Genomic DNA, 12817 nt, shown 5'->3' on the forward strand with positions numbered 1-12817 from the left:
ACTGAACAACAACTCCCAATTCTCGTATTATTTTGGGTTTAAATTTCTATCCTCACCTCATATTGGGTAACCCTGGTATCTTATTTTGGCCAGAATTCAAAAGGGGGTTACAGGACTCCCACCACAAGAGCCTTTCAGAAGGTGCCCTCTCAGAACGCAAACTTACGTTTAAACTACTGGGTTAAAAAAAAAAAACAGTTTGGAGATTAGGCATGAGAACTATTCAAAAGGGAATTATTGCTGGTGGATGTGAAGTATTTTCATCAATTTTCTCTGAGCAGCTACTCTGTGTAATACGTAACTTGCTTTTTAAATTCACGAGGCTGGACAGCAATTTATGGTTTGGAGGAGCACGATCTGGATCCCAGCTGCCACAGATAGCAGCCAGTATGAGTTCACTTTAGTTACTAACAATAGTTTCCTATCTTCCTATACTGTAATGATAAGAATCACCATTATAACTCTTACTTACCAATGAAAGGCTTTAACATGAATAAGTCCTTACTGTAGCAGAATCCAATCTTTGTGTTGCTGATACATTGCCTATTTCAACAATCAGGAAGACATGCAGAATACAGCATGCAGTTAGCATTAGAATCACATATCAATGCAGTTACAGTAACACCATAAAGTTACAAAAGGTTAGCTACACAGGATATAAAGTGAATGAATGGATACATATTTACTTCTACTTTCAATGTATTTTTAGAATCACTTTTTAACATAGTGGGAAGACTTGGTACATACTGAAGGCCATGTTTAATTAAGGAGATTTCATCCAGTGAACCATACCAGTATATACTTTCCATTCTCCTAAGTAGGCCAGAACAATCCCTTTAACTATCCCAAATTTGTAAAGGGCTGAAGCTCAGTGGTAGAGCACATATTCTGCATGCAAAAAGTCTGAGGTTCAATCTTGGGCATCTCCAGGGAGGTTTGGGGAAAGACACCCTGGAGAGCTGCTACCGGTCACTGTGGACAACTCTGATCTAAATGGACCAATGGTCTGACTTGGTATAAGGCAGTTTCTTACATTAATTAACAGCTTCGTCCCTAGAATAGCATTCAGTGGAGAGCTTGGGGTCATGTATCTGTAAGCTTCCTATTAGCAATATGGTCTACAAACTAGCTTTCAATTTATATGGCAATGTCTCCCTCTGGTGTTTTGAGGTCAGGTGCCTCCTACCACTACGGTCCTGTGCACGTTGATACTGAGCCAGTTCCTCCTCATATCTGATTGATGAAGAACCAGAACTTAATCAAAATAGGGGAGGCAAAAATTAATAGATACTGAAAAGTTCTATGAAACTAGAGATGGCACTGTGGCACATGTATTCCTCTCTCTCTCCCCCCCCCCCCCTCAAAAGTACATAATTTACATATAGAAAAAAAACAAACTTTATAAACTACAATGCTGATACCAGTATATAATGAAAGGTTGCCATTTCTAAAATAAAATAAAATAAAATCCATCAATATTGCTTATCCATTTCTTCTACAGACCAAGGCAAGGAGATTTGGGGGCATGTGGGGAGGCTGAAGGAGGGAGGAGGAATATGTTCTGTCAGTGGTGTCCATTCTGGTGGTGGACAGATACCACTGGATACAATCTCAAGCCTGCCAGTTTACCTAGTTTATGAATAAGCTGCAGCATATATCCAGAGACATAATCTCCATCACCCGTGGAACTAAGGTTTGCTCCTTACCCAGCCCATCCAAATCTATAGCAGTCATGACTGATAGTTGGTGCTGCTGCTACAGAGCAGGAGCTTGCCAGTAACAACCTACTTATTTCCTGGGCAGAGTTCCAAACATCATCGCACCTTGGAACTGCTCCCTGCCATGCCCTGCCCACTCCGCAGCATCTCTTTAACTAATAGGCATTTAACAAGTGACTGCCTGAAAAAAGCACTATCCTTTGGATGATGTTTTGGACTAGCTAATTATCCCTCAGACTATTTCATTTCCTTAGGCTGTGACAGAATGATTAACTTTTAGAAGAACTGTTTTAAGTGCTCTTAGCTCCTGGGATAGAATATGTATGTCATGTATATCATATCATTTGGTCATGAAGAATGAGAAGAATCTCCTATGTTATGTCAGAAGACAGCAGCTAGTTATGGTAAGAGCAGCTTCAGTGAGGTGGAATTTATGGAACACAATTGCAGATTGTCAAAGACAATGACAGGGGATCAAGCAGCAAAGGAAATAGGTATGAAACAAGTGTTCAGTCAGTTTAGGAAAGAAGGAGGAAGAAATCATTATAGCTGGGAGGAGGAGGAATACTGACAAAGAGTGGGAAAAGGTAACTGAAAAGAAGAAATAAAGGTGATGCAGAGAGATAAGAAACAGGTTGTCAGACGAAGTAATTAAGATCTTCATAGCGAAGACAGTTGGTGGAATCTACCAATTACTGTTGCTGAATATCTGTATTCATTTCAAAGTGGACTGGAGCAGTTTCCCATAAGGGGTCAATTGAAATTGGATTACATACACCAACACTTTGTGACTTGCATGCAACATTGTTTCATATGTGTTCTATTTCCAAATAAAGATCAGTATTTTGAAATATTTCTAAATGATCATCTGAAGACAACTTGAAAGTCTGTTTAATTAGAACTCATAGAAAGCCAGTTGTTAATACTGCCGAAATAGAAAACACAAATATTGCCATCATTCTCCGAGTAACTAAAGCAATACCGTAAGTCATGCACAAAGTAAGTTCTTTCCCCAGCTCACAAAAAAAACAGATGCTTCAGCTACTTAGTTCATGTACAACAGGCATAATCATCATGCTTAAATAATTAAGCAATACCTTACCATCAATTTGCATCTTCTTTGGCTGCATAGAAGGTGAAGACATTGAGGTGGTAACTCTGAAGTTTGCAGGGAGAGTCTCTGCTGATCCAGCAGCTAAACCTCTTATGTCCTTTGGTCTAAACTTCTTTCTCCATGAAGGCGCTCGTCTAAAGCTTTTATCATCATCCTGTCAAAGCAAGCATAACAAGAGTTGAACATGATACAAAAAGAAAGCTAACAATACACTTTTAAGATATGATTAACATACAACACAACCATAATATTCCAGAGGGCTCAGAACTTCACAATCAGGTAGGTATACATGTCTTTGAACCATACATTTGGCATGCTACTGGCCCTTTGACTGATAATGAGCCTATCAAGCAAATCATGATCTTTTGAAAGCGTGATATCCATGCCTGCTTTTCAAAGACATCTGGTGAAATCCAGTCAAGTTTTTCCACTGACAGAGCTGTTTTTGTCCGTGGAATGGGAAAGGGGCCATTTCCCTCCCCGTTGCAGCCCTCAGCATCCTCTCAAAATCTACTCAGGAAGGTTCTCCAACCCTCCAGAGCAGATTTTGAGGGACCTGCAGGGGGGAGGCAGAACACGCCCTTCTAGTTCCACTGATGGAAGCAGTTCTGTCAGTGGAAAAATTTCAGTGAGAACACCCCTCCAAGAAGGACTAGACCCACTGCAATACTTCCCAACCCAACCAAGCCAGCTGCCCCAGAAAGGATACCATGGTCAATAGTATGAAAAACTGCTAAGAAGTCCACGAGAACTAACAGAGCTGCACTCCCCACATCAATTCCAAAGCGTATGTCATTCACCAGTGCAAACAAGTTATTTGCATCCCCAAACCAGGCCTGAAACTGTATTAGAACGGATCCAAATTAATGGTTTCCCCTAAGATTACCTGGATTTGAAAGACCACCACCCATTCCAAAACCTTGATAAAAATGGAAGACACTAAGCAATAGTTATCCTTGATATTAGAATCAAGACTTTTTCAAAAGGGGTCTCACTACTTCTTCCTTGAGGGTGGCAGGAACTACCCCTCTCTAAACAGCAGTCAGGATGAGCAACGGTCCAGGACATATGTAGGCGGCCTCAATCCTTCAAGTAGCTTGTCCACATCCTTAACCTGCACAACCTGAAAAATATCCGTAACAGGACCCACAATGCCCTAGTTGAACCTGTCTCTGTAAATTATGACATCCAAGTCAGGATGGATACAAAAAATTTCATCAACAAAATGTAATGCAAATTGGTCACAGCAGGCTTTCAAAGGCTCTACCATTGATTCCCCAAATTCAATATACCCTTCACCACATGAAACAGCATGGCTGAACCAAATTATTTCAACATAATGGAAGATTAGTAACGTTTCTTTGCTGCCATAAGCACCACAGAATAAGCCTGAAGATGGGTTCTTACTTGTGTTTGGTCATATTCATTATGAGCCTTCTGCTACTAGCATTCAAGTTGTCTACCTGATGGTTATATCACCTTCGGCTCCCCAGAACACCAAGAAACCAATATGGCTCTATGCTTTGGCTGGGGACATTTCGAATGATCATACTGATGGCCTGAGTCATCCCCTCATTTTAACTAGAGACTGGGGCTTCAGCAGATCTGCAAGCTAAAGCTGAAGGAAAATCCCCCAGAGAAGTCAGAAAACCTTCCAGATTCATCAGTCTTCAGGGAAAACCATTAAAACTGGTCCCCACCCTTGCAAAGCTTTCTAGTAGCTTGAAGATCAAACTTTATCAGATAATGTTCTGGCCATGACAATGGAGTCATCATTGAATCCCCTTGTTGTTGTTCAGTCGTTAAGTCACGTCCGACTCTTCGTGACCCCATGAACCATAGCACGACAGTCTTCTCCAGCACCACAGTTCGAAAGCATCGATTCTTCGGCGCTCAGCCTTCTTAATATTCCAGCTCTCACAGCCATACGTTGCTACTGGGAAAACCATAGCTTTGATTATACGAATCTTTGTCGGCAAGGTGATGTCTCTGATTCTTACTATGCTGTCTGACTGTATAGAGCTTCTTCATCTTTGGCTGCAAAGGACATAAGCAATCTGATTTCGATACTGACCATCTGGTGACGTCCATGTGTAGAGTCGTCTCTTGTGCTGTTGGAAAAGAGTGTTTGCTATGATCAGCGTGTTCTCTTGGCAAAACTCTATTAGCTTTTGTCCTGCTTCATTTTGTACACCACAGCCATGCCTGCCTGTTATCCCAGTGATTTCTTGACTTCCTACTTTAGCATTCCAATCTCCTATGATGAAGAGGACAACTTTTTTTGGTGTTAGTTTTAGAAGGTGTTGTAGGTCTTCACAGAACCGATCAACCTCAGCTTCTTCGGCCTCAGTGGTTGGGGCATAGACTTGAATTACTGTGATGTTGAATGGTTTGCCTTGGATTCGTACTGAGATCATTCTATCGTTTTTAAGATTGTACCCCAGTACTGCTTTTCCCACCCTTTTATTGACTATGAGTGCTACTCCATTTCTTCTAAGGGATTCTTGCCCACAGTAGTAGGTATGTTGGTCACCTGAATTAAATTTGCCCATGCCTGTCCATTTTAGTTCGCTGATTCCCAAGATGTCGATGTTCAGTCTTGCCATCTCATGTTTGACCACCTCCAGCTTACCTTGATTCATTGATCTGACATTCCAGGTTCCTAAACAATATTGTTCTTTACAGCATCGGATTTTCTTTTCACCACCAGACACATCCACAGCTGAGTGGATCATGGGGAAAGCAAGAGAATTCCAGAAAAACGTCTATTTCTGCTTCATTGACTACGCTAAAGCCTTTGCTTGTGTGGATCACAATGAACTGTGGCAAATTCTTAAAGAGATGGAAGTACCAGACCACCTTACCTGTCTCCTGAGAAACCTGTACAAGGGACAAGAAGCAACAGTAAGAACCAGACATGGAACAACCAATTGGTTCAAAATTGGGAAAGGAGTACGACAAGGCTGCATATTGTCGCCCTGCTGATTTAACTTATATGCAGACTACATCATAAGAGATGCCGGGTTGGATGAATCACAGGTCGGAATTAAGATTGCCAGGAGAATTATCAACAACCTCCGATATGTAGACGATACCACCCTCATGGCAGAAAGCGAAGAGGATCTAAAGAGCCTCTTGTTGATGGTGAAAGAGGAGAATGCAAAAGCTGGTTTGAAACTCAACATTAAAAAAACTAAGATCATGGCATCTGGCCCCATCACTTCCTGGCATATAGAAGGGGAAGGAATGGAAGCTGTGGCAGATTTTATTTTCTTGGGCTCCAAGGTCACCGCAGACGGTGACTGCTGCCATGAAATTAAAAGACGCTTGCTCTTTGGGAGGAAAGCTATGGCAAACCTAGACAGCATAGTAAGAAGCAGAGACATCACCTTGCCGACAAGAGTCGGTCTAATCAAAGCTATGGTTTTCCCAGTAGTAATGTATGGCTGTGAGAGCTGGACTATAAGGAAGGCTGAGCGCCGAAGAATTGATGCTTTCGAACTGTGGTGCTGGAGAAGACTCTTACGAGTCCCCTGGACTGCAAGGAGGTCAAATCAGTCCATCCTAAAGGAAATCAACCCTGAGTGCTCATTGGAAGGACAGATCCTGAAGCTGAAGCTGAAATATTTTGGCCACCTAATGCGAAGAGAAAACTCTCTGGAAAAGACCCTGATGCTGGGAAAGACTGAAGGCAAAAGGAGAAGGGGACGGCAGAGGATGAGATAGCTAGATAGCATCACGGATGCAATGAATATGAACTTGAGCACACTCCGGGAGAGAGCGCAGGACAGGAAGGCCTGGCGTGCTATGGTCCATGGGGTCACGAAGAGTCGGACACGACTGAACGACTGAACAACATGCTGTCTAGGTTTGCCATAGCTTTCCTCCCAAGGAGCAAGCGTCTTTTCATTTCATGGCTACAGTCACCATCTGCGGTGATCTTGGAGCCCAAGAAAATAAAATCTGTCACTGCTTCCATTTCTTCCCCTTCTATATGCCAGGAAGTGATGAGGCCAGATGCCATGATCTTAGTTTTTTTAACGCTGAGTTTCAAACCAGCTTTTGCACTCTCCTCTTTCACCATCAACAAGAGGCTCTTTAGATCCTCTTCGCTTTCTGCCATGAGGGTGGTATCGTCTGCATATCGGAGATTGTTGATAATTCTCCTGGCAATCTTAATTCCGACCTGTGATTCATCCAACCCGGCATTTCTCATGATGTACTCTGCATATAAGTTAAATCAGCAGGGCGACAATATGCAACCTTGTCGTACTCCTTTCCCAATTTTGAACCAATCGGTTGTTCCATGTCTGGTTCTTACTGTTGCTTCTTGTCCCTCGTACAGGTTTCTCAGGAGACAGGTAAGGTGGTCTGGTACTCCCATCTCTTTAAGAATTTGCCACAGTTTGTTGTGATCCACACAATCAAAGGCTTTAGCGTAGTCAATGAAGCAGAAATAGACGTTTTTCTGGAATTCTCTTGCTTTCTCCATGATCCAATGAAAGTTGGCGATTTGATCTCTAGTTCCTTTGTCTCTTCGAAAGCCAGCTTGTACTTCCGGTAGTTCTCGGTTCACATGCTGCTGAAACCTAGCTTGTAGGAGTTTGAGCATAACCTTGCTGGCATGTGAAATGAACGCAATTGTACAGTAGTTTGAACACTCTTTGGCGTTGCCCTTCTTTGGAATTGGAATGTAAACTGACCTTTTCCAGTCTTGTGGCCATTGTTGAGTGTTCCAAATGTGTTGGCATATTGAGTGCAGCACTTTAACAGCATCATCTTTTAGGATTTTAAATAGCTCAGCTGCAATACTGTCATCTCCACTAGCCTTGTTGTTAGTAATGCTTCCTAAGGCCCACTTGACTTCACTCTCTAGGCTGTCTGGCTCAAGTTCAGTGACTGCACTATCATGGCTATCAGGGACAATCAGATCTTTCTTGTATAGTTCTTCTGTGTATTCTTTCCACCTCTTCTTAATCTCATCTGCTTCTGTTAGGTCCCTGCCTTCTTTGTCCTTTGTCATGCCCATCTTTGCACAAAACGCAAATCTCCCTTGAGATCTCCGATTTTCTTGAAAAGATCTTTAGTCTTTCCCATTCTATTGTTTTCCTCGATTTCTTTGCATTGTTCATTTAAGAAAGCCTTCTTGTGTCTCCTTGCTATTCTCTGGAACTTTGCATTCAGTTAGCTATATCTGCCCCTTTCTCCTTTGCTTTTCACTTCCCTTCTTTCCTCAGTTACTTGTAAAGCCTCATCAGACAGCCACTTTGCTTTCTTGCATTTCTTTTTCTTTGGGATGGATTGAGTTGCTGCCTCCTGAACAATGGTACATTATGCCTCCATGCATAGTTCCTCAGGTACTCTGTCTATCAGGTCTAATCCCTTAAATTTATTCCTCACCTCCACTGTATATTCATTAGGGATTTAGGTCATACCTGAATGGTTTAGTGATTTTCCCTACGTGCTTCAATTTAAGCCGAAATTTTGCAAGAAGCAGCTCATGATCTGAGGAACAGTCAGCTCCAGGTCTTGTTTTTACTGACTGTATGGAGCTTCTCCATCTTTGGCTGCAAAGTACTTAAGCAATCTGATTTCGATATTGACCATCTGGTGATGTCCATGTGTAGAGTTGCCTCTTGTGCTGTTGGAAAAGAGTGTTTGCTATGATCGGCGTGTTCTCTTGGCAAAACTCTATTAGCTTTTGTCCTGCTTCATTTTGTACACCAAGGCCATGCTTGCCTGTTATCCCGGTGATTTCTGGACTTCCTACTTTGGCATTCCAATCCCCTATGATGAAGAGGACATCTTTTTTTGGTGTTAGTTCTAGAAAGTGTTGTAGGTCTTCATAGAACCGATCAACCTCAGCTTCTTCAGCCTCAGTGGTTGGGGCATAGACTTGAATTACTGTGATGCTGAATGGTTTGCCTTGGATTCGTACTGAGATCATTCTATCGTTTTTGAGATTGTACCCCAGTACTGCTTTTCCCACCCTTTTGTTGACTATGTGTGCTACTCCATGTCTTCTAAGGGATTCTTGCCCACAGTAGTAGATATAATGGTCACCTGAATTAAATTCGCCCATGCTTATCCATTTTAGTTCGCTGACTCCCAAGATGTCGATGTTCAGTCTTACCATCTCATGTTTGACCACCTCCAGCTTACCTTGATTCATTGATCTGACATTCCAGGTTCCTAAACAATATTGTTCTTTACAGCATCGGATTTTCTTTTCACCACCAGACACATCCACAGCTGAGTGTCCTTTCGGCTTTGGCCCAGCCGCTTCACTGTTTATGGCACTACTTGAAAATTCCCTCTGCTCTTCCCGAGTAGTATACTGGACACCTTCCGACCTGAGGGGCTCATCTTCCGGCATCATAGCTTTTAGCCTTGTGATACGTTCCATGGGGTTTTCTTGGCAAGAATACTGGAGTGGGTTGCCATTTCCTTCTCCAGTGGACCACATTTTGTCAGAACTCTCCACCACGACCTGTCCGTCTTGGGTGGCCCTGCACGGCATAGCTTATCATGCCTGTTCGCCACAAGGCAGTGATCTATGAAGGGGTCAGTGAATCCTCTATTCTTATATCATTTCCCCTAGTCCATTACAGGAAACCAGATCTACAATATTCCCTGCCACTAGTTTTGTGCCCAGTATAATTTTAGATAGGCCTATGGAAGCTATGAAATCCCAATGCAGTTTGCAGATGATGCAGTGCAGAGGGCTGCTAGGAGTCCTCCTCACTAGAGGCACTTGTTGCTAGCAAATGAAATTGTGGATGGCTGTGTTAAAGTGAATCATAACCAATACACATAAAGAGGGGAGAAATGAAAGGTTCTTGGAGAGATATACATGCTGGACATATAATAGCGAAGAAACTACTATACAGAATTCCTTTCTCAAAATTCAAGATAAAGAAACAGAACTAGTGGAAATATCTTTGATCTTAGTGAGTCAGCTATGTCTGCACAGGGAAATGGTTGTTAATCCTAGGTGCTGTGACAGCAGAGAGAAAAGATGAGTCACTCAGTTATCTAGGAAGTCCATTACTGCAGTGAGTGGGTAAGGATGAGAGTGCTTTATAAACCAACCATAGTTAAAAGACTTCTGTAACCTTAGCTCAAGATTTGTTGCAGGATGCCATTAAGTCAGGGTGGCTGTCTGCACAAATCATAACAGGCTAGGCAGAATTGTAAAAACAAAGAACAGTAAAACTCACTTCATCAAACTTCCTGTCCGTGCCCATCACAAGAAGATTATTGAATTCCCGCTCCAACACAGCACGAGCCTAAATTAAAAAAGAATCATCAACAAAACTCAAAATATTTCAAACATTTGGAATTTATTTTGAGAATCCAGATTTGTAAAATACAATTTTAACAATAGTCACACATATGTGTGATATGACAACAATATAGCATTACTACCACTGGGTCTGCTTTATTTTCTGAATGTCCCAAAACACTATTAAATATTACACATCACCATCTTTGTAAATTTGCACTGAAGTCACTGTGCCAAACTAAAAACATTGTTTTGGAATCTTCTTCAGATGATAATACTCAGACAAAATTTATACATTTGGAAAATTAATTTTAATGAGAAAAAATCAGTCATAATAGGCGTGCCAGAATTGGTATGCCTTAGAAAACGTGAAAAGTTTTGCTGAGAGTCCTAGGTTCTTTGAGACCAAAGTAATATTTCAATGTTAAAATTGGTCATACTCTATAAAAGCTTATTCACTGCCCCAACATTAAATATGACAGTGTTTTAAATATGCCTGTTAAGGAACATTCCCCAAATTATTTTATTGTTATTACCTGTGTATTCTGAGTGGGTATTTGTAAAGAAAGAGCTAATGCATTGTGATCAAAAGTTTCATCTAAGGCCACAAGCGCACCATGAACTCCACTTTCTATGAGGTTATTTGCATATTCTTTAAGACCAACTGACACCACCCAGTGAATCATTCTGTCATTGCTCCAGACAAGGACATCTACAGGGGGGAAAGTAAAGCCACAAAACGGTTTAATATATGTAGTACCACAAGACAGAGGATTTGATCCAGACTTGCCCTTTCATTTGTAGAAGGGACCATGATCCAGTGGAGGCTCCCACTCGGAGAAGACGATTTTCACCCATTCCCTTTTCCCCTTGCAGTTCGCAACGCCACCTCCCACACTGTTCCAGAAAACCCCCAACTCTCCAGAGTTGCTTTTCAGGGGGCACAGGGACTGCAGGAGGAAGGCGAGTCAGTGAAAATCACCTCCCGTTCTCTTCAAGTAGGAGAGTCCCATGGAGTTCCACCTGGGGAGTCTGGATCCAACCCATAGTTTCTTTTGGGTGTAGTTCCAGTACCAAGTAGAATTAAAATTCATAAATAACAGTATTATGTATTAAGACCCTGCACTGACATATAGTACACTTTACTTGATATTAATTTTAGTATTGCCCAAAGTTTGTGTTTTATTGCACCAAATACAGATGGGACTGGAAAAATCCTAGAGATAAAGTCATCTAAATGTTTGGTGCTGCTACAGAGGGGCTATGAAATGTTCTTCCAGCATTGATTATAGACTTAATATTTTAAGTATATCTATATCTATATATCTGTATTACAAAGATTTCTAAAACAGATTTTAGCAAGTTTTAAGTACCCCCATTAAGACACAAGAACATTCATAATTGGTAAGTGCTATGGTGTTTCATTGCGAAGAGAAAACTCTCTGGAAAAGACCCTGATGCTGGGAAAGACTGAAGGCAAGAGGAGAAGGGGACGGCAGAGGATGAGATGGCTAGATAGCATCACTGATGCAATGAATATGGACTGGAGCACGCTCCAGGAGAGAGCGCAGGACAGGAAGGCCTGGCGTGCTATGGTCCATGGGGTCACGAAGAGTCGGACATGACTGAACGACAACAACAAATGGTGTTTCATCAGCCTTGCTACTACCACTACTACGTGTTTCACTGTATCACTTTTTAAAGCATGTGGGTTAGTGATCATATAGCACATATTAAAGCGTACAGAGTCAAGCATGAGGGAGGACATAGGTACTCAAAAGTCAAGGGTCAGAAGCCAAAGAGCTTCATGTGGCTCCTTGCATGTGCTGACTTCCCTTTCTGGCTATAGCCCCTTGGATGTATTGAATACTGTGAATACTGTTCCAGAGGGTCCCCTTACCTTTAGGAACTGCTTTTGGGGGGTCCCCAGGAGAAGAAAAACCCTGGCACTCATGCACAACATCGTGCACAGCCTACTGGATCCCAGCCAAGATAGTATTTGGGACTGAAATGCAACTTCTCTACCTTAGTATAGATAATTTATAATACCTGCATTTTGCCCCATTGGGTAGGACTATATGTGTAAGATTAGACATACGCTTCTTAGTTCTTAATTGCACCGGTTGTTTAACCCCAAAACACACACACCAATTTCAAATAAGGAGGGGCAGTAGTCAGCATGTACAAGGTTTTATGGAAGAAGATAAACATAAGCAATATTGGTTCACACTTCAAATCTTTCTTTAGAAAGCTTGGGACTTGTTTAATGTAGGCATCTTAGCCAGACACATAAAATCTATGTTACGCAAAATCTTGTGTGTAGTTAAAAAGTACTGAACACAGGGCCTAACAATACTAAGGCACCTTAAAAAGAACATCACAGGCCCTGTACAGAACCTAAGAGAAATATCTATCTTACATTGAAAAGACTTTCACTTTTGCATTTTTTCAGCCAATGGAAAATATTCCATAAAGGATTACTATGTTATGATTTCATATACCATTAAGAGGTAGTGTCAAACCCAGGAAAGCAAATGGCTACCTTTAATCTCATTCAAACTTTCTTCTCTTCTTCTTTCAAGTTCTTTTCGGTCATAATTTAATCTCCGCAAACACATAATCCCACACTGGAAGCTATTTCTGTAAAGCGTTTAAAAAGAGGGTGGGGCATTAGGAAGTGCAACTGAAATGTTTGTTAAT

The 12817-nt window shown here is 41.6% G+C and overlaps 1 protein-coding gene across 3 annotated transcripts in view; it reads right to left on the reverse strand.

Moving 5' to 3' along the window:
- PPFIA1 (PPFI scaffold protein A1) overlaps positions 1–12817 on the reverse strand; it is a 90741-nt gene that overhangs the window by 6182 nt on the left and 71742 nt on the right. For all 3 annotated transcript variants that reach the window (XM_084852013.1, XM_084851992.1, XM_084852002.1), the window contains 5 exons: positions 12660–12757; positions 10654–10829; positions 10053–10121; positions 2821–2986; positions 473–543 (listed from right to left, as the gene is read on the reverse strand). In XM_084852013.1, the coding sequence (XP_084708139.1) occupies positions 485–543; positions 2821–2986; positions 10053–10121; positions 10654–10829; positions 12660–12757 (568 nt within the window). In that variant the 3' untranslated portion in view covers positions 473–484. The remainder of the gene's footprint in view (positions 1–472; positions 544–2820; positions 2987–10052; positions 10122–10653; positions 10830–12659; positions 12758–12817) is intronic.

Source organism: Heloderma suspectum, chromosome 1 (genome assembly GCF_057233095.1).
Source record: "Heloderma suspectum isolate Gila_16-S chromosome 1, 16-S_ref, whole genome shotgun sequence".
NCBI lineage: Eukaryota > Metazoa > Chordata > Lepidosauria > Squamata > Helodermatidae > Heloderma > Heloderma suspectum.